Here is a 21,425-nt window from a genome sequence, read left to right on the forward strand (position 1 = left end):
AACCTGTAACAGTTCTGAAAAGCCTACCTACTACTCTTCATGAACAAAAAACACCGTCGCGGGGAAAAAGTCCTCCTGCTTTCAAAAGGAGCCTCCATTCCCTGTAGCATATACGTGTTGTAGCAAAGACGATACCAAAATTAAAAGGGTGGATAGTATTACTGGTACGTGGTTCACAACAGTAGACCGAAGTATGTTATTGTGTGTGTTCAGCCAGCCAATTTGAAGGATCTGGAAGGCATAAGTAAATGGCAAATAATTGAACCTTTGTAACTTTGCCCTTTTTCGAAGCTGTCCAGAAGTAACAGCTCATTAGCGGAGTTACTGCAATAGGTGCAGTTTGTTAGTGCTTGAATAAAATTAACGCCGCGACCAAGCGCAGGGGCAGCATTGCTCGGTAACATGCGACCTTTCCTCCAGTTATTTCTCTCTCCATGATCACCTCGTTTGCGGCACAAGCTAGATAATTGCAGCACACCGGCGTCGGCAGCTGCACCTACACTGATAAAACGGGGCAGTTGCGTTGTTATAATGATCTCCGTAAAAAACATGACCCAGGCATTTGTCTTGCAGCCACCAGGCTGCCTTTGGTGGAGACCCGTGCAGCGAAAGGAGCGTCGCGTGATGCCTCCGCGGGCCGGCGGCTCCCTCTCGTACTTGTCGGCGAAGAGACGCCTGCTCGCTGCGCAGGCGAGGTCGCGCGTGGCCCCCTCTGCTCGTGATGAGCTGCCTCGGAAGAAGCCCTCTCCTCGGGGGTCTCCTGCCTGCGTCTGCGCTGCCTCGGCTTCCTGGGCCTGAGAAGCAGTCGGGGTCGGCTGCCCTATACAGCAAGTTCTTTGGTTTTGAAGATTTACCAGTTAGGGCTTCGACTGCGCTAACCGGTAATAAGCAATTATGGCATCACTTTAATCAGCTGAAATATTTTAATCAAAGTCTGATCACAAAGGCGAAGCATGGGGGTGCAGCGGTTAAATGGGCCTTGGATACGCAGAGGGCTGAGCGTAGAATACAAAGTTTAAAAATGCCTTTTTTCTATACAAGCGTGTGTTTGGTGGTTTCGACACGGCTTTGTGCACGGCTGCGGTGTTTCCTTTCTGCTGCATTAAGAATGACCTCAATTAGAGTAAATCTAATAAAGGAGATGAGACGCATTTGGAACTTTTTTTTTTTCAGCAGAGCAGGTATCTGTACAAGCAGGAGTACCTGATAGGAGGTCATCCCGAGTACTCTACAGTAGAATAAAAAAGCTGAAGATATGGATAAACATGAGTGCTATTAAAATACAGAATTGCTGTAGTGTATCAGGAAAGTAAGCCGTTGTTCTTTCGCTTCTACCATTAGGTGGTTGTTCTATAATGGTATGATATATCTGCTCCCTGGGGGTTCCTTCAAGGAAGAATAGTAGTAAATTAAGACGAAAGCTTGTTTTCTGCCTTATTCATAATAAATGCAAAGTTCTCCCCTGAAGCAGTAGGCATGACTAATGTGCCACATATTCTTGACATCCCACAGCAGCACACTGAGTGCTACTGCCAGATTGGTAGTTCACAGCACACCTTGGGCAACTCGCTCCCTAAAAATAAACTGGAGTCAGGAGCGAATGCTGGAGAGTAGTTCAGCACATAAGAGCATAAGCCTTCGCTTTTTGCCTCGGGGCACCTTCTGTATGATTTTGCTGTTACGTTACTTGATTTCCAAGGAGTCGGTTTCAAACAGTGTGAAATGGGGTTTTGTTGTTTGCTTAGCTTTCCTCTTCAAAGCAGTTAATGGCAATTAGCTCTGAGGAAACGAATGTATTGCGCGGTGTTAGTGTTTTGGAAAATGCTGTAGAATAGTTTGCTGTATTACTTTAAGCAATTACAGGTCACTTTTATTATACGTTATGGTAGTATCTAAAAGCCCAATTGCCATCGGTCGTGACAGATTCTGTTGTAAACCTGGGCAAAGATACAGTCCTGCTCGGGGGGAGAAAAAAAATGGCAAAGTATCAAACATACGATGCTGATGCAGTAGGCAAATGTTCCATAAATTAGCAATCTGTGTGAAGATCTCTTGACACCCCTAGGTTTCGCTGAGAGGCAGGCCTTTTGTAAGCCAGCGTGTTCTGGCCTCTAACCGCTCCCTATGACTTAAAAATCTCCCCTCGAGTCCACCTAATACAGTACGTAAAGGTAGAAGGTGGCTGTTTGTGCTGCAAATGTGTACTGAAGGGTGGGAGAGAAAAGGAAAATTATGCTACAGAGCGGATGATCTCTTGATTTCGGCAGAAGAAGATCATCTGCTCGTTCTGGATGAGGAGGAGGAACAGCAGCACTGGCACTACCCAGCCCAGGTCCCACCAGGGAGGGCATCAACCATGAAGTCCCACGGGCTGGAAGGCAAACAGATGGCATTCTTCAGGCCTGACCATGGGGCAAGGCAGTGAATTGTATTCCCATCTCACACAAAGCCTTGTGAGTCGGAGAATTACATGCAGAGTCAACCTCATCTAATGTTCTTAAAGGTTGCGTTGATGAATCTGAGACATGTTTCACTTTCTAAAGTTTTGGTCTCGGATGCTTTGGTTTAAAAAACAAATGCGTGGTTGTTGACAGGTATAGCTTAATGGCACCTGTTCAGTGAAGGATATATGTTACTAAAATTCCCCCAAAAGTTTTCAGTTAAATTTATGCAGTAGTGACAGTCACTAGACCATAAATGATGGCAAGCCCTATCAAGCATATCGAGTTTCACACTGAAATTACTCACCACAAAGTAAGTACGGTAAGTCTGTGGTGCTCAGAGCTGTAAGGAGGCTGATCAGGTGTGTAAAGGTTATCTACCAACACATTTATGTTAACCTCAATTTTATGGTCTCTGCTTTATTCTACTTTGGTAAGTCCCAAACATTTATATTCATATTAATTTTCAAAACTACTAACTTGGTGGCAGGAGTGAAACCTTTTTGTAGAACCATCTTTGTCATTTATGCTACAAATTAAGAGGATATTGAAATAAATGTAAAGGTGTATTTATTTCCGGAGTTTGCTGATTTGTTTGAAAATGCTGTGTACTTGATATTCCTATAAGTGAAGAATCTCTACTACATTTATGGATCAAGAATGAAGCAGGCAATTGATGGGTGTGCTTGCTGTCTTAACAACCTGAATTTGACCTGCAAAACCTTGCTGCTTTAGTTCCCCTTTATTGCTTGCTGGAGGAAGAAAAAAGGCTACTTTTTAGTCTGTATTGCATAGGATAGTTTAGCTTCAGAGTATGCAAGTAAAAGATTATTTGAACTACACATCCGCATAACTGCGTTGGGATGGAGTTTGATATGCTGTTACAGGCGTAATCTGCTACGTATTTCGAGAACAGTGATTCCCCTCCTTGCAATTACACGAGGGAACTGTTGCCGAACTCTCTGGCATACTCGGAAGCAAAGGAAGCTCGGTATAGCTTAATTCTTCCCTATTTGAATTAATTGGAGTTTTGCAGGTGGTGGTCTTTAAAACTGGGATCAGGATCCTAACGCTTTGGAACTGCCTAATCGCAAGTATGGAAGAGGATGGCAGAAATTCAGCAAGCGCTGTTTAGCCAAGTGTTGACATTTCGCTACTTAGAGAACTACTATTTATCTCACTTTTGCCACTTCATCGTAAACTGATACATCAAAAGATATGTCGTAGGCAGTCTTATTCAACTTAGAGACTAAATGTATGTTGAAGATATCATTACTAATGCAGACTGGTGCCAGAAATTGCCTACCAGGAGTTCTTTGGCACTGAACTCTTGAAAGGACGATCAGTAAATAAAAGTTCACCCCAACTTTATATTTCCTCTGCCTAAGAATCTGTCAAGCTGGCCTAAGAAAAAAGCTATTTACAAAACAGGTTTTCCTTAACTTATCTACAGAATGACTGTGCAATCACTTGTATAAGCACCTGTGAAGCTGGAAAGCCAAAGTGCAGATTTGTGAAATGCGCTCTCTCGCATGTGACAATAAGTTTAAAGAATTTGTCGTTCCTTCGAGTAGCCCTAGTTGGTGGAATCAGGAATTGGCAGTTAGACATGCAGACAGCCTTGTTGTCTGATGGGTTGGAAGGAACCGTCTACCTCTGTGCTTTCAGCTTCTCCGCTGGCCAGATGCCCCGAAACCCCTTCTCAGGGTGGGATTCACATCGCAGATGGGAATTGCAATAGGTTCATGCCAATAGTCCGCATTAACTTACTTGGCAATCCCCCTGGCGCCAGCAGAAGAGTGATTTTAGTGCGAGTTCTTTGTGGACCCCAGCAGTTGGGTGCCAGGCCAGGCCTGGAGCCCCCTGGCATTGGCACGCTGCAAATAACGAACCGTGGAGAGCAGCCAGTCAACCCTCTGTTTCCCTGTTCACAAACCCACAAATAATTTTGTCTTTTGCTTGCATGAAAAGAGTGCTACCATCAACAAAATACATGGCTGGGTCCATGTATCGGCAAGAGTATATCAGTGTTGCCAGAATGTTTTTATTTTCTAGAAATGATACGGAGAAGGAATTGCTGACCGTCACAATCAGCAGGGATGGGTATCTGATATTTTTGCTTGTGGTCATCACAGAGTTAATAAGTAAGAATTTTCAGGCTCAGTCTGAAAAATTGTCATCTATATTCCCCCCTTTTCTAAATACATCGTCATTTATGGTATGTACAGAGAGGGAAACTGTGGACAGATCTTGACCCTAGGTTGGCTCAGTTCGACTGCAGAAGCCAGACGATGAAGACTTTCAAATGCTGTTCTAAGTATTTACGTTTTAAACTGTGTGTTCGAAACTGGCTCTGTTTGTAGAGGTTAAATGTGGAAGTGGTGTCATGATCCTTTCGCACATTTAATACGCAGGATGTGTATGGAAATCTCCTAAAATTTGTCTATGCGTGGCAGTTAATAAGACTTTTGTTTGGAATCCTTTTGGTTGAAAAGCATATCGGAATCCTCTAAAGCCCGAATCCAACAGCTCCGTTTTCTTCATTTCCATAGTCAGATGTCTGTCAATGGTAAATCAGTTTTCATTTACCAGTTGTAAAATGCCTGGGAATATCTGCTGCTTTCAAGTTGCTTCGGATATGTCCTTTTCTTTTTTCTTTTTTTTTTTTTTTTGCTTTTTTTTATAGTCTCTTTGTATTTGAGCTGTCCTTCTGATGCCGTATCTGCTTTTGAGCTATTCTTTAAGAACTAGCAGTCTAGTTCTGCTGAATAATAACTTGAAGTGTCTATGTATACAGCTAAGTGACTTTTCCGTATTTTCAAGAATTACTTTTCTCGGTTTTACTTTGGTAATCGTAGCAGTCTCTCGACAATATTCCCCGTTCTGTCAGGATATGAACCTAGAAGAACAGCAGAGACCCTTCTAGGTAGATAACCGAATGACTGCTTGCTTCCCTTCTGCTCAGCGCTATGCTCATTTATGCCAGCCGAGGACCACGGGCAGAGCTGTGTACCTGCTGACACACGGCGCTCGGGTGTGTTTTCTTTTAATTCTGCCTTTTGTCTTGTTTTGGTTTTTCAGTCTAGAAGAATGTCTTTAGTGTGTTTTATAACAATACTTCGCAGATCATTCTGCGAATTGCAGTAAGACGGAGAGGTTTGTTCCAAATAGTGAATTTCAGCATTTTAATGTTTTTCCCCTGCAGTTTATGTTGTATGGTTGAACTATTAGAATAATTGATAAAGTGATAAAATAGTTGTAAAAAGCCATAATATTCACATACTGAGATTTGATTATCATGTTCTAATTTGAGCTAAATTCCTAATGTCCTAATGTCACACATTCATATGCATTCGTGGTCAATAATTCATGCCTTGTCATGGCTCTCTACTTCACTTAGAACATGAAGTAAATAAAAATGTTTGCGCCTTCTGAAAACATTTTGTTCTGGAGTTTTGTCTGGGTAGAAACAAAATGTAAAATAATCCGGTCATTTAAGAGGGGAGTCAAATTGCCATACATATTAAAAGAGGCTGCTTTTGATCAGCTCCTTTGAATGTGTAGCATAACTCCATTTATCTGGAGATCTCAGGGGACACCCAAAACCTTCAGCTAAATGGGGGCTTAGTTAATCAGGGAAGCCAGCTGTCCAGCTTCTTCGCTGGCGCAGGGTTCAAGATCATAACCCATCGTCGGCGCAGCCGGCCTTCGTGGGGGGAACGATTTGCATGCTTCGCTTGAGCAGTCTGGCCTTGAGGCTTCCCGAGAAAAGCCAGCCAGGCACTTCAAGCGTCCTCCTGGCTCCGCTTACCCCAAAGGGTTGGGAATGACGGCTTGCTAAGACATTCGGCGTAGTTTTTAAAAGGCAGTCGTTTATACGGCATGCGGATTTAGCTTCGCGTTCCCATACGTTTAAATAAGTAAAATCAAAACACCGCTTCTCAAGCACGAAGGCACAGCCAACGTGCAACGGCTGCGGTTTTGACGGATGCGGTATTGCACTAGCGGCCGTCTGGGTGAGCGTGTTCTTACACGCTGATAAATCTGAGGCTTCTCAAGCCTACCACTGAAAATATCTGTTTCACACTGCTTCTGTACAAACGGTCTTGAAACGCTGATCGTCAAGTCTTCTCTCCCCCCAGGTTACCCTTTGGAGGTTTGATGGTCTCTCAGATCCTCGCGATATGTTTTTTGGGGACTCTGGGGTATCTGACTGTTGGCTAATGCAGCGACGCCTGCAGAAGATTTCGACGTGAGCAGAGTTAAATCGCAAAACTGTGCTTTTCGCACCCAGAAGCGCAGCTTGAATGAGCTCTGGGACCAGGATTTCGTGGGCGAGCTCAGATGACGCTCGCGACGTCGCGCGGCTTCGCTGAGCTGCGTTTGCAGGGTGAACGCGTTCTGGAAGGGTTCGTTACCGCTTCCTGCCTTCCTGGCGTCTCCGTTAAAACACTCGAACTTGGGTTGCTTTTTCGCTTACTGATTCCAGCTGGTTTCACTAGCATTTGGGCAGATCAACCCCGGGGGCTAGCAGGGAGCTTCGTTACAGTTCCCGTAGCGATTTAGCACTGCTTAGACTAGGTGGAAGTTGGTAGGACCGTCTCACCTGTGATGGTGTCGGTGGGTTTCCGCGCGTGTCGCGGAAGTCGCCGTCGCCTCCGGCGCGCTCGGCAGCCGCGCCGGAGGGGGATGCGAGAGGCGGGCAGGGGAACGGCGGGCTCCCTCGCACCTTCCGCCGCTTTGGGCACCACGGGGGTTTTCCCCCCCCCCCCTTTTAACACCGTGTCTGTAGGAACCCGCGTACCGTTAAGACCGAAAGTTTGCTTATCCCCTTCTGCAGGCAGAACGCTAGAAATACCACGTTGCGCTTTCAAATACTGTTTTCCTCTGAATTAAAAAAATAAAAATAAAAAACCAAAAAGCCGTTTCAAAGCGTCCCTGTGCACGTAATGGAAGTCGCAAACACCGCCGCGGTGTTGATCAGCGACGCTTTTCGCTTCCCAGTCGCCTCACCCGCACTCTGCGTCTGCTGGGGTTATTCCAGCTACTCCCGCTTTCCAAACGAAAACGGGCTTTTTCCCCCGCCGGAGCGTCGCGGCACGAGAACGCGCCTCCGCCGCAGCAAAAGCAGGACGCGGCTCTGCAAACTTTCCTGCTTGGAGCGAGGAAAGGGGGAAAACGAGGTGTCGCAGCAGCTCCGGAGAGCGTTAATTCATGAAGCCGTACGCGCGGCTCTCCGGGCTCTCGGAGATTTGTTTCAGGCGTTATCCTGTTACTGGAAGTGCACGATTCACCTTGGGAGAAAGCAGAAGCTGCGCACAAAAGGAAAAGCTTTGCTTTCTCCGCCGTGAAAAGCTGCCGCAAGCAGGGGTCCTATTAAGACAGCTGGAAAGTTGCTTCAGCTTGTTACGCTTGTAAGTTTTATTGGTGACTGGTTTTTGATTACACATTTGAATGCTGTGTGTTCCAGGTTGCCGAGCTTTAATTAAAAGGCAATAGGCTTGATTTTAGATTGCTTTGTTGTCCGCGGCACGCGGACAATGCTGCGCGCAAGCTTTTTTCTTTTCTTTTCTTTTTTTTTCCCCAATTTGTATCGTTTATTTAGGATTCATAAGACGACACCACCTAGCAGCTGCCTTAAATGTAAACTTCACACTTCCAGCAAATGTTTACTACCGTAAATTTCGTTTTAAGAGTACAGTGATCGATTAAATGTGCTCTTTTTTTTTTTCCTCTTTCCTGTAGTTTGTGCCTACAATCTAATTATTTTTCTGGTGTGAGAAGGTTATAGTCCTACAAATATTGTGGGCAAGGATCATTGCAAAGTGCTGTAGCTTTTCTGGTAAAGTTGGTTTGGGGTTTAAAAAAGCCTGCGGTCCGGAGGCTTTGTTTTTGCCATCAGTAACTTTGTCAATCCGTTGGCTCTTCTGAGTCAGTCCCTTTCGGTAATGAAGATAAAGATGTTATTCGTGATTTCAAGCAATTAAGTGTTTTTGCTCTTCGCTGCTCATGTTCAGAAATGTTAAGTAGTAGTATGAAATTTTGGGATGCTCTTTTCCGTGCCCGTGGTACAGCTTTTTCTGTGTGTTCCTGTGGATCTGAACTGCTGCCGTCCCTGGACGTTGTGTAACCGCGCTGGATTTTGTGCCTACGTTTCCTTAACCTGGTCGTTGCAGTTACGAGGAAAGAGCTCTGTATCTTGAAGCAATAATCCAGAATCACAAAGAAGTGATGACATTTGAAGATTTTGCAGCTCAGGTCTTTTCTCCCTCTCCCAGCTACTCCCTCAGTGGAACTGGTGAGTCTCTGTACGTTTTTCTTCTCTTTAGCACTAAGAAGCACTTGAGCAGCAGATGTACACCTGTTTTTTGTAGATAAATGCTTGCAAATTTAAGACGACCATTCTTCCCCTGAATCAACTAATGAATATCAAAAGGAATGATGACATTCATTTTAATTTGTTTTGCATCAGAGCTATTCACTCAGTTCCTTTCTTCAGCTATCCTGTTAACCCCCGAATCTAGCAAGGTTAATGAACTTTCTCGCAGTAATGTGCTCTGGTTCATTCAGGAGTGTGGGTTTCTTGCTGAGCTGGGAATATGTTGTTCAAAAGCTACGCCTGAATCGGTGCTTACTTATCGACAAATAGTTCCTCGCAGCAGAAGCCGTTGCTACTAATGCTAAATGGGGATTATGCTGCTGAGATACCGGGGTCAGGGATTAATGCAAAAGAAATGTAAGAATAGTGTTCTGTTAGCAAATCACAACAGCAGTGCGGTATGCTAACATCTTCTTTATATATGGGCAAATTTCAGACTTCCTTCCAACGCTGCGCTTGGAGCCTGTTTTGTTTTCTTTTTTTATAAATATGTATGTATATGTGTGTGGTCGTGTGTGTGTGCGCGCGCGTATATTTATATTTATGCATACATATACGTATATATGCACCCATTTATGCTAATGGTTATTCATCAGCCCTATTGAAAGATGGAAATTGAATGCAAAATTCTGTGAATTTATTCCGTGTGTGTCTTACCGAGTTTTTAAGTTGTCAGTAGGATATGAACTACTGCTTTGCTATTTTAATTAAGCTTAAATAAATATCTTCTGAAAGGAAGCGCTGTCTCTGAAATCCAGGTTTCTCGTAGCCTCAAGTTTTGTTGTTTCCATCTTCCAAAGAGGCGGATGGTCACTGTATGATGGATTCTCTAATAAAGACTCCCTAATCCCCTTTTTACACTCATTGGGTGAAACCGGCCCTTTCTAATTATTTCCTGATACTCTTTTGGATTGTTTAATAGATTATTTCAAACCTGTATAAATGTTGCGGGACATCTGCTCTGTTTCTCTTTAGGCTGACTTGTTAGCAAATATCTTCCATCTAAACTGAAAAATTGGAAGGAAGAAATTAAATTTGCTAAAATAAATCACTTACAAATAAAATCAGCCGCGCAGCATTGTTTAACATTACTGGCCGCGCTCCTCGAGCTTTCAGAGCTTTGTTAGGAGATAAGAGGTATACGCGTGTAGCGGTGCCGGCCGCCAGCAGCAGCAGCAGCAGCAGGCAGAAGGCTTTGGAGATAAGCAAGCTGGCAGGAGTAAAGGGGAGCCAGGGCGATTTACATAATCGCGCCTCCGCTTCCTGGAGAGGCGTCAAGAAACACAGGGATGGCCTCTATTGATCTTTGTTGAACTGGAATACTAAACGGCGTTAGAAAAGCTTATAACTTAAAGCTTTGATTAATGTTTTCTACATTAAAAAGTAGAACAGCTGTGAATTAAATTCTTTTATACGCTCTGCCAAAAGTCTGAGACGAAAAAAAAAAATTATCGATTTCAATAGAAATGTAGATTTGCTGCCCGGTGTTGTTAGCACTTTGAATCGTTTATCTGTTTGCGTATCAGCAAGTAAAAATATAGATACGTTGCTATAGTCTAAATGTTTTGCTCGGCGCGGGATTTTTTTCATTTGTTGTTTGCACATTCTTATCACAGCACTTAATGATCTTATTCTAATCAAATGCAGTATAACAAGAAAGGAGAGATTCGCTTGATAACGCAGCAGTCATACGCTCTGAATTCTGGTCATACTTTCCAAATTCTGCAGTATATTTTGTATGCAAAAAATATTTTAAAAGTTCATGAATATCTACCTAAGTTATTCAGAACATTGCTAAAATAATAAGTACTTGAATGTGATTTTATGATTTCATGGTTTTATTTTTTCTTAGAGTAAAACTTGTCACAACCAGATCCTGATTTTTCGGACTTCCAAACATCTGAGGTCAGAATTTTAGCTCATGCTCTTAACGAAGCTAGAGGCCGGTCGTGATTTTTGGAGTCAAAATCGTATTGTACGTGTTGTCCCCAAGTTATCAGTTCACAAATCCTTTTTGAATAATCGTGGACAAAGACAAAAAGCTCAAAGGTAGGCTTGAATTTAGAAACATCCCAGTCCTGCGTCTCTTCCTGCCCCTCTCCTACCAGTTTTAGGCTCGCGTGAACTAACTAAAGCTCCAGCCTGCGGAAGGCTGTACGAAACGGAGGCTTTTGTAAAAGCAATTTCTGACCATCGGAATATGTTGGAAGTTTGACATAGCAAGCTACGTATTTCCCTTCTGGATTTTAGAAGACAACCGTGCAAGACTGCCGGCCCTGAACGAGGCAAGAGTAACTTCTTCGGTGTTTTAAAACACAGTTTTCTGGATGTGGCAGGTCAGTCTTGGCAAAGATGTGAATCCGTGTCTCAGGAAAGTCCCTCCATTTAAAAGACGGTCTCCCCGCATTTATCTACAAGTTTACCTGAATGTTTCGTCGAATGTTACTACAAGTTCTATCAGTGGATGTCATTAGGATGTACTTTTTCATCGGATGCTCTCTTAACGCCGTAAGGTAAAGCAGCAAGGAGACCGAATGCAAGACTCATCGTTTTACGGTTGCTGCTGACTATTCCCAGTAGTCGGACGTTCGGCCGAGTCCTCGTCCTGCGAGCAGGGCTCCTGGTCGGGCTTTCCCGTGCTGAAGCACTGCGGGAAAGCCGGCAGAGCTGCCGCGGCGCTCGCGGGGCTCTGCCTCCGAGATCGACGGCGCTCAGATCCCTATGCAATACTGCCGTGTTTATGGAAAATGAACCCCGCTGACGTCCAAGAAATACCTAACGCTCTGGGGTTCATCTTCCGTTGTGAACTAGACACACAGCGTTGACACTTGCATCTCGTTGAAGATATGGCGTGTTTTGACCTTTCCTTAGGCTGTAATATCTTTTCTTTAAAATAAAGAACCAACTCCTACGAAATGCGCTGGAATAAATTTGCATGGATCTATTCGTTCCTTTTCGGTGGTGAGAAAGGGGTTAAAAACTGTTTTGAAATCATTCGTTCCACAGTAAATGTGAGCACAACCAAGTACCAAACATGATTTCGGTCTGCAGATTGCAACAGCGCTGTATTTTTCGGTAAATGGTCCATTTTCCCGTATGTCTCATGTAGTTAGAATTCTTCCCTATTTCGATTCACGCGCACTGTGCATGCAAAAGTGGCCGTCTGCCATGTAAGGAACAGTCATTACACTTTTCTTCACGTAAAAGGGGAATTTCTGTTCCGAAACATGGAGAAATTTATGGAGCTGACAAAGATCTGTGTTTTTCCCTTCTCAAGCAACAAGCCAGCTGGAAGTACTAACCCCGTCTAGCTTAAACTTTTGGGGTAAATTTATGATTAATTCTTCCATGATCTTATTCTTAATACCACCTGATTGTAACCCTGCCATCACTGCGTATACATGTGCGCGGTAGAAAGGGTCAATGAGTTAGTATACTTTTTATTAAAATTAAGTTTGTTTTTAGTAGTTCATGCAGTATGAGAAGCTAATCAAGACCATTATATGAACTGAATATATAGCTGCTAATGGCATACCTTATTGGTGCATTATTAACAATGATCTATTTATTGAAATTAAATGTTTTTATTTTTTCTGATACTGCCTCTGGGGACGTTTCCCCTAGATTCAAATGCGATATGGGTTTTTTTAAAGTGTGCTCCAGCTTAGTCTCCCATATCACAAATAGTCTTGCAGGTGCTCAATTTTCTGCATGAGAATAGTCCAATTGACCTCTGTTGCTGTTTTCAGAAGTAGAGCCTTAAACCGCCTATATTCATCACCGATATCCCTGTATATCTCGAGCATTGAAAATGCAGACCAGTAGGCAGAATGAACATCCCTGAACTCATTTAGGGGATGTGCAGATTAGGAACAAAAGATGAGAATACAGGCCTTTGTTGTTAACTGGTACATTACATGCTGTATTTTAATTAGGCTGGGTATGAGAGTCAACCCAGGAAATCCTCAGTAATCCAGCGCTATTGAATTATTCTTATCCTCTCCCTCTGCAGATTTCTCTCGTTTTAAGGATGGGGGTTTTAGCTGCTGTCTTCTCCTGTTCTTGCTCCCTCAGCCAAAGAATCAAAACAATTATTCAACAAAATGCTTAAACTGTGCACAAACTTTAGAAGATAATTAGATGATATGTTCTTTTAAAAAAATCATTACTATTAAACACGTACAAACAGATACCAAAACGATCCAACTTTAATTAGCTCTGTTGACTACAGAGTATTATATTTGTGATTTAAGATCAGAAGCCAGAGAATGGTCTTAACTCGTAGGAGATGGAAATATTAGGAGGTTCTAGAAGGGAAAAAATAGCTGTTCTGTCGGAGAAAGCTTTATATTTGACAATTTTGTGCTTACAAGAGTAGATTTCTACTTTCAGGAGAACCTACAGACCTGTTTTTCAGCGTTGTAGATGTGCAGTTAGTGCTTCAAAGGGTTAATTGAAATGGGCACACTTGACTGCTGAGAGGACTGATCTAATCACTGCCATATCCAAGTGCATCTGTTCACCATGAGGTCATTCTTGTGCATGCTAATGATTTGGAAAATAAAGCGTAATGCTTAACGTTATCAGAAAGGATATAATGTAAATCTTTACTTTTTTTGGTTGCTAATAGCTGTTGTGGAGTGAAAAGGAAGGCAAAAGTATCTCAGGTTATTTCTTCCGATTTTAATTTTTTGTAAAGCATCCTTTTCAGTGGAGCGGCAGGAAAACTGTGCTGGAAAAACTCTGACATGTGGTATCTGTTGATAAATGGATTCTTTAATGAATATTATAGCATTGCCCAGGAGCAACACTTGAGTTGAGGAACTGTAGACATTTTCAGCATTCCCAGGTTTTAAAGCTTTGGAACCCTCGCCTGCTTATTTACATAAAGCTGAAATTTTGCAGGCTTTTTGTTGAAAAGGTGACACATGCTTTTCTTTTGTTTCCAGAATTTTATACACATAAATTTGTTATAAGAAATACGTAAATATGCAACGAACAAGATTTGGTGTATTTTTAAAACACTTTTGGTGAAGTGCTGAGCTTTTATGTTTTCCTCTTTGAAGGAGAAGGAATATTTCAAATGGCCATGTAATTTTAAAATATGTTTTTGATAGGACAAAATGGGAACTCAGAGTAACTGGTGTCTTAAACATACTTATCTTATTTTCTTATTTTTAAAGCTAATTGAACTAATGTCTCCTTTAGGTTTGGTTTGGTTTTGCTGTTTTGGGGGGTTTTGTTTTGGGTTTTTTTTTTACTTTCTTGTCTGTGCCTTTTCCTTGAAAATCTGCAGAATGTCAGCAGTGTGTTTTGTCAGTTTTGTGTTCTAGATGGAATAAAATTATCTCCAGGTTCTGTGTAATGATTTTAAATATATTTTAGGGAAGCTGGATGGAGCTGAATATTAGAAAAAACACGTCTGGAAATAAATAGCCATATTACAGCATACGCAGCACATGCCAAGTGTTGCGCTTGAACAATTTGCCTAAAATTGAAAAGTAGCTACTAGTAACTCAGACTTGCAGAATTCGGTAATAGTCTAGTAGCTGTAAATCCGCTGCGCAGCTCCCCAGTAAGTACATTTAGCTACTGTCTGTTTTTTCAAAGGAAAAAAAGAGGTGATACGGGAATTGTCTGGCCGTTGTTACAGATCATCCTGGTGCACTCTGTTATGGAACTACATGCAGTGCTTTCCTGAGACGTGTATGAACCACTGGAAATTCTTCATTTTCCAGGAAAAGCATTCCCTTTCCAGCATGGGCGAAAACACAAGAAGTTCCCTAATTAGCACAGAGCTTGTTACGACGTCTGAGTCAGCTCAGCCAGGCTGCCTCCGTGCGTAAGGCCGGTGAGAAGGCCGGTTTACGCACATGCTTGAAACCTTGGCACTGTTGAGGATGTCCAGGCAGCAAATAAAGAGGGAAAAGCCTAAGAAGGTGGAAAAAAGGAGCAGGAAGAGTTATCAAAGGAGAAAGGACTGCAGGTATTCCAAGGCTGAAGGTCCTGTCTCTTTTGTCTTCCCTGTGAAGCACGTTCAGGAGAGGTGTGGGGACCTGGGTTGCTTCTCCTCTTGGTTTAATCAGGTAGCTCTTACACTTAGTACTCAACCTAGAGCAGCTTTCACTCTTCAGTTAGCTGCCTGGCCCAGCCGGCTAGTGTGATTGCTTTGGAAGGGATCAGGCGCTCCAGGACCTCCCTTTCAGCCAAGATGGCTGCAGCTTCTCCAGGAGGCTGAGGAGCTACTCCTTTCCGGGATGGTCGTGCTTATCGACCCTAATGATCCGTACGTGGCTTTTCTGCAGATAGGCCTCTTGCGCTTCTTGAATAGGGCTACCAGCTGTTTGGACTTTCTTGCCCCTGCAGGGAACGCCATAAGAAATGCACAGGGCCCTGTTTTCTGCCAAGCTGAAGTGAAAACTATTCTGGGGCAGTTTTCAGCGTCCGTGGTGTTATGTGCATGCAAGTCCACATTCAAAGTCATCTGCAGGAATGGCAGATTAATAACTATCTTCATCTCTGCCAGTCCTGAAGCCCTTGGTTCAGGAATGTGGAGATACCCTGTCGAAAGGTTTCTTCCATGATACCTTTCATGGCCGCTATCAACCCATCTATTACAAATTGTAAGAATGTCAAAAACAGATAAAAGAATGCTAACCGGAGCAATTACCTAGTGGGCTTTTAGGTGCTGTTGTTCAGCACTGGTAATTCTGTATCCTGATTTTCACCTTTCTGCTTTCTGTTCTTTGAATGCATCAAGTAGGAGAAGTATCCAGGAGTATTTCCAAAAGATTTGCAGGGACCTTTTTAGGCAGTTGTGCCACTTCAGGCTGGAGTGATGCTTGGGCAAAGGACTGGAATGTGGAAAGCATGCAGAAAGTCTTCCTTGGATCTTGGGGTGAATTCATTGAGGCTCTGCTGTATCTCACCATTGCAAAGAGGCTGACTCCAGCACTGCTAGATATATCGCAGGGTTTTTGTAGCAGGTTTTCTTGGGTTGGAGTCTCAGTTGTCTTATGAGCTCTGAACCTCCTTCTTCAAGCATCTGCTTTTTGGGGGAGGCGAGGGGCCATAGTAAAATGACCTCACTGTGGTGGACGTTTCCTTTGCAGGAAGAATAGGTGAGCCAGCAACCTGCTCCTGTCATGACAGTTGCCCTTCTTAATTTCCTCTTGCATATTTTTTTAACCCATTTTCCATCTGTATTTCTGGAATTAATGGTGAGGCCCACAGATGCCAGAACATTGATCTTCATTTGAGATGCTGGGATCTTGAAGTTCTACCTCCAGTAAATTACAGTCTTAGACTTTTTGTTTCCTGATCTGAAGTAAACCATTTCCTGTTTGGCTACTGCAAAATGTATTTGTGTATGCACTGAAGAAACATTTTAAAAGTGGCCAGAGCCCAGAGATGCTGAAGCTCATTTCTCCCTGAACAACAAGAGAACTTTTTTAGGCCTGTTGAGCGACCTCTTGGCATTCCAGCCATGCTTCAGCATATCCTTATCACGTGCAAGGTGGAGCTCCCTCTGATGCAGCTTTCAGGCATGTGAACTTCAGAATCATCGGTGCAAGAAGTAGTTCCCTGCGCAAATCTTTCGGTACCCACAGTTTGATTAATAGCAAGCCTGGCCTGACTGCTCAAGTCGGAGCCCGGTGAGCACATCGGTTCTTTGTTTCGTTTTGTTTTTCTCTCTTTCGGGAGACGGTCATTTGGCCCATGGTAATAGCTGCTCGATAGTAGAGAATGAAAAGGTGCCAAATGAAATTTTCAATTGGATCAAGCACAATTACCTGGTTTAATGAGGGAGGAAAGTCAGGAGGATCTGCAGAAACCCCAAATTTACCCTTTCTCCCCCGAGATGCCTTTCAGATAGACACATGAAATAAATCCATTTCACGTTTTCCACTCTCTCCTTCCTTCCTTCCTTCTCATTTATGAAACCAGCACGAGCGTATTCAAATAACATGACACAGCGATTTTGATCCACCTTCTGGATCTTCTCCTGGCAAAACTGAGAAATCACAATAATTTCTAGGACAGCAGATTGATACTATAAACAAAATTATAATTTTGCCAAAGAATCAAATAATGCCTGAGTGGAAGCGCAGCCCTTCTCGCGCAGAAGCGCACGTTAACACTTGCAAAGACAACACTAACGCTCAAACCCGCTATTTTTCTTCTTCCAGATTCAGTCGCTCAGTGCAAATCTTTTCCAGGCTGTGATGTCTTCCTTAGTTCATTAATCTGTTCGTGCTGTCGGTAGTCTGAGGAGTTTAAACACGCCGTGCTGCTGATTCTGTGGCCTGAGCAGGCCCTTAACATTTTTAAAGAATTCAATATAGCGTATGTTGGAAGTACCATATTTTGCATTTTTTTCATGAAAGAGAAAAATTGTATTTAATTAGTAAAATTCTTAGTTCCCTGTGCGGGTCAGAAATGTTCTGTTATTAAGTTAAGACACAGTCGTAGATAACTCCCACGAGGCAGCTCCTTCGATGGCACCTCCTCTGCCTTGAGTGGTGGGGATGCAGATTCGCACCAAGGGTCGGACGGGACGCCCTGGCCAAGTTGGGCGGTGGAGGAGTCCCCGCGAGGCCCGAGACGAGGCTTTACCCCAGGTGGGCAGGAGGCGAGAGCCGTCGCACAGCCAGGTCTGCGAAGAGCACCGCGAGGCTGCGAGCCTGCTGGGGGAGATGAGGATGACTCTTCTTCCTGCCCGTGGCACGGGATTGCGTACAGTCCGTACCTGTCCCGCAAGGCCGTGTCGGTGCTGGCGTTGCTTCCGCCCCACGGCTCGCTTGACCTCGGGTCTGCGGCTCTGGTGGAGAGAGTGCGAGAACATCAGCGGGGCTTTCAGCCGGGGCCCTTCCGTAATTGATGGTCTCCGAGGGAGCTCTCCTCGCTGCCATCTCTGGAAGGGGAAGTGGCAGGGGAGGGCTTCGTCCCCAGCAATCGGCGTTTGCATGGGAAGAAATATTAGCTTGACGGGCCTCTCTCTTCTGCTGGGCTGACAGCTCCAGCTGCTAGAGCTGTCAGCTAGCAAGAGAGCTCCAGGCGATGCGGCCCCATTACGTTTTTTTCTTAACTGACAAATGTCAGCCAGCCAGCCACGGAGGCGATGGCCCGGGTAGCGTTGTCATTTCCATTCGCAAGCCCCAGCCTAGGAAGCGGGAAGGTTTGGGTGGTATTTTAAGACCACGTTGCACGTTAGATGGCTTTATTCAAAGGAGAACGACTGTTCAAACTTACCGAGGTCCCTCTGATTTGCAAACCAGTGCAGAACTGATTTAGAACTACTCAAAGTCGTGACTAATTAAAGCTTTGATGGCTACATCTAGTTTTTATTTTAGAATCTCTAAAATAACTGTCAGGGCCCTGTACCTGATGGTGCCAAGCATTCCTTGCCTGCGCTGGGGGCTGTGAGTGCTTATCTGCCGTTTCAGGGTTGTTTGGACACTTAATTAACCTATGGTTTCAGGCTCTTCTTACTGCTTAAGTTGTATCTTTTCAAGCCGTTATTTAATTATTTTTTTTCATAAGCAAGTAACTGTGGCGCAAACCTCTTCATTTGCCGATGTTCAGACTGTGCTGCAATGTCTCGTCAAGGGTCTGCCCTCGCCCGAGGAAGCAGCCGCGAGAACCACGGTTGGCTTTGGTGGGCGCCGCAAGCGAAGCCTGAGCTCTGTCGCGCTCGATTCCCCGGTACGGGCAGGGCTGCGCTGCCCTTCCGCGTTCGTGTCCTCCGTAGGTTCTCCTGAGGGGCAGCTTTCGTGCTCTTCTGGCCCTGCTCAACTGGCCGCACGGCAGCTGTTACACGTTTGGGGTAGCGAACTCGTATATCGTTCGTTCTTAGGCTTCGTTTTCACGGATTTCGGGGTAGGTCATGTTAACTGAGCTAATAAAGCTATAAGTGACACGTTCAGTTATATGATATATCATTGCCCAGCTACCAGCCTTTGGCCACCCACCTTTTTTCCTCCAAAGGATCCAATCTCGGTCACTGCTGAGGTCGAACCACATACCCTTTGGTTTTTGCTCCAAAGTGTAAGATAAATGAAAGATCTAAATGTAGATTTTGAACAGCTGTTACTCATAAACATTATGAAATCTTTTATCAGATTATAGTAGACAAGACAGATGACCAAAGGAGCATCTGGTGCAAATGTAATTCCCATTATTTGATCCCCTACATTCTTAATGTATAGTTTGTTACTGTACTGTGACGATTTCTGATCACTGGCATTTAAACATGTTTGGTTGTGGATGCACAGAGCCACAGCTGTCTTATTTATTGACGATTTCTTCAAAATACGTTCACTTGAACGTACAGGCTCAAGATGTCTGATTATACAGTATTTTCAACGAATTTCAAAGTAGAGCATAACAAAATGCTAAGCAGATTTACTGGTTTGACTCTCTATGGAAGTTTATTATTAACTTCATATTTACTACGAAAGAAAACAAAGATTTCCACCAAATTGTCGTGACTGATGGGTCAGTTAGATTGGGGGGTGGTGGTGGATAGGTCATGGCCAATGCGAAAACTTCATGCATCTTCTTAAGTATAAAGCTTTAAACTCTTTAACCATCATGCATGATGATAAATCCTCTTCTGTATACTTAAGTGGTACATATTATAACCCAACTTTCTTAGTCTTTTTCTTATACGATAGGGATGTTTACTCAGGAAGAACAACAACGTTCTGCTTAGTTTGTAAAATCCCCCAAGTTGACATGGATGATAAAGGAAAAGGAAAAGGTCATAGCGGTGCTGTGGGGTGCTGCTAAGAAGGTGGATGGCGATAGCCAAACGCAAGAAGGAGTTGTTAAGGATTTTCCCTTGTCCATCGAACTCTAGTTATAAACACTTGGGTCTGGAGCAGTGTCCAGCTTCAGAGAAAGCTAGAAGAGTAATGCAATAGAGATCGTGTCAAGAAATGAAACTAGCTTCCTGACACTCCAGCAGCTTCTCAAACCTGTGCACCAACATGATTAAAGAGATTAAAGTTTTTTGTACTTGCGCGTTGGGATGGGGGTGAGGGCAGGACAGCCACAGGAGAATTAGCAGTAGTCCACTGGCTAGTCTTACATACATTTTTAGTGGAAAATCTCCGCAGCGATGAGCAGCTTTTCGCCTGAGATTTTCAGTAGCTTTATAATACACAAGTTTTATCTGTTTTTTGGTTTTTTTGTTCTTAAAAACAAACTTCAGCAGTTTTGCAGCATTTCAGTAAGGGTCTCGTATCTTAAAATGAAGACCTCTGCAAGCACTGTGATCTCCTCAGCGTATGCCTTTGGGAAAGAGCTAAACTCCTTCTACTGGAGCATGGGGACTGCCAGCATCTGAGCCGGCTGAAAAGTTCTACCAAAGAATTTAAAAACACGTGAGAGTTGCAAAGCCAGTAGGGAGGAGGCCAATGAAGCAAGATCCCTGAAAAGAGGATGATCTCTGATGTGCTCAGAAGTGGAAAAGGATGACGTACCGTGGAAAACATACAGTACGGCTTGTTTTCTTGCAAGCGTCCAAATGGTGGCTACCTACACAGCCCGTAGCAGAGATTCGTAATGCGAGTCATTTCCTTTGGTTTAATCAGGTCTTTTTTCCTCTGCTTTTATTAGATACCTTAAGTGTGGACTTGTTTGGAATTGGGTGTTTTGTTGTGTCTTTGAAAGGAAACAGTCTGGTAGTCTTATGGGAGGAGACAGAGAAGAATACTTCAAGGACTTGTGAAACAGCCTTTAAAGAAGTGTCATCGGAGTGATGAAGACAGGGCGCAGCTAAAGCAGGCTGGCATACAGGTGGCAAGCCTGGGACGTCGTCGTTTTATCTCCGTCTTACTAAGCACAGACAAGAGCGCAGCAAGATCTTGGAGCCTGGGGAAGACGCTGAGGTTGTGAGCTTTGACGGACAGGCAAGCTCTGGTTGATCTTGCTGCACTGATGTGCAACGTTACACGCTCCTAGCTGTCCCTTTGCCCCTGCTGGAGGGTCTCGTTTTCATAACAGAATTGGCAGAAGATGGTTCATATGGCAGCACGTTAGCTGAAATCCCTGGCCGCGTCTGAGAGAGAGCGGTGTTGAAATAACAGCCAGCGACGCCGGTCACCATGCAAAAATTACGAGTTTGGTTTGAGAACCGTAACGTATTTTGAAATAAACATTTGCTTTGTTGCTTTTGAGCCTTCATTTTTCATCTTAGTGACAGGATTAGAAACTTTCACTTAAAAAACAGTGACTTTCTTACTCGATAACATGATTCCTGGAGCTGGGAATTTCGGGGGGGGGAGTTACGACACCAGATGTTACTGGAGCGCTTTGCAGAGCGCTCCGACGTGTGTGCTACACTCATAGGAAATGTTGGGTGTGAACGCGTCGTCGGCTTGAGAACCTGCTCGTTCGCTCCTGTGAGTCCTGCTTGCGTGCGGACGTGCAAATCGTGGGCAGGTGCGGGCGTCCCACTGCATGGAGTTGTGCACCCGCGAGTGAGCTTCCGCGCTACGAAAGCGGAGCTCGTATGGATGGCACGGCGATTTGTATGTTAGTCGCTTGCAGGGGTTTTTAACTTGGCTACAGGGTAATAGCTGTTTGGGTGTCTGTGACGC

General features: G+C 44.0%; 1 protein-coding gene across 1 annotated transcript in view; it reads left to right on the top strand.

Annotated features, from left to right (window-relative positions):
- RALGAPA2 (Ral GTPase activating protein catalytic subunit alpha 2) overlaps window positions 1-21,425 on the top strand; it is a 178,506-nt gene that overhangs the window by 152,494 nt on the left and 4,587 nt on the right. The window contains exon 38 of the mRNA XM_067292610.1: window positions 8,618-8,739. Within this exon, the coding sequence (XP_067148711.1) occupies window positions 8,618-8,739 (122 nt within the window). The remainder of the gene's footprint in view (window positions 1-8,617; window positions 8,740-21,425) is intronic.

The sequence above is a fragment of the Apteryx mantelli genome, chromosome 3 (genome assembly GCF_036417845.1).
Source record: "Apteryx mantelli isolate bAptMan1 chromosome 3, bAptMan1.hap1, whole genome shotgun sequence".
Taxonomy (NCBI): Eukaryota; Metazoa; Chordata; class Aves; order Apterygiformes; family Apterygidae; genus Apteryx; species Apteryx mantelli.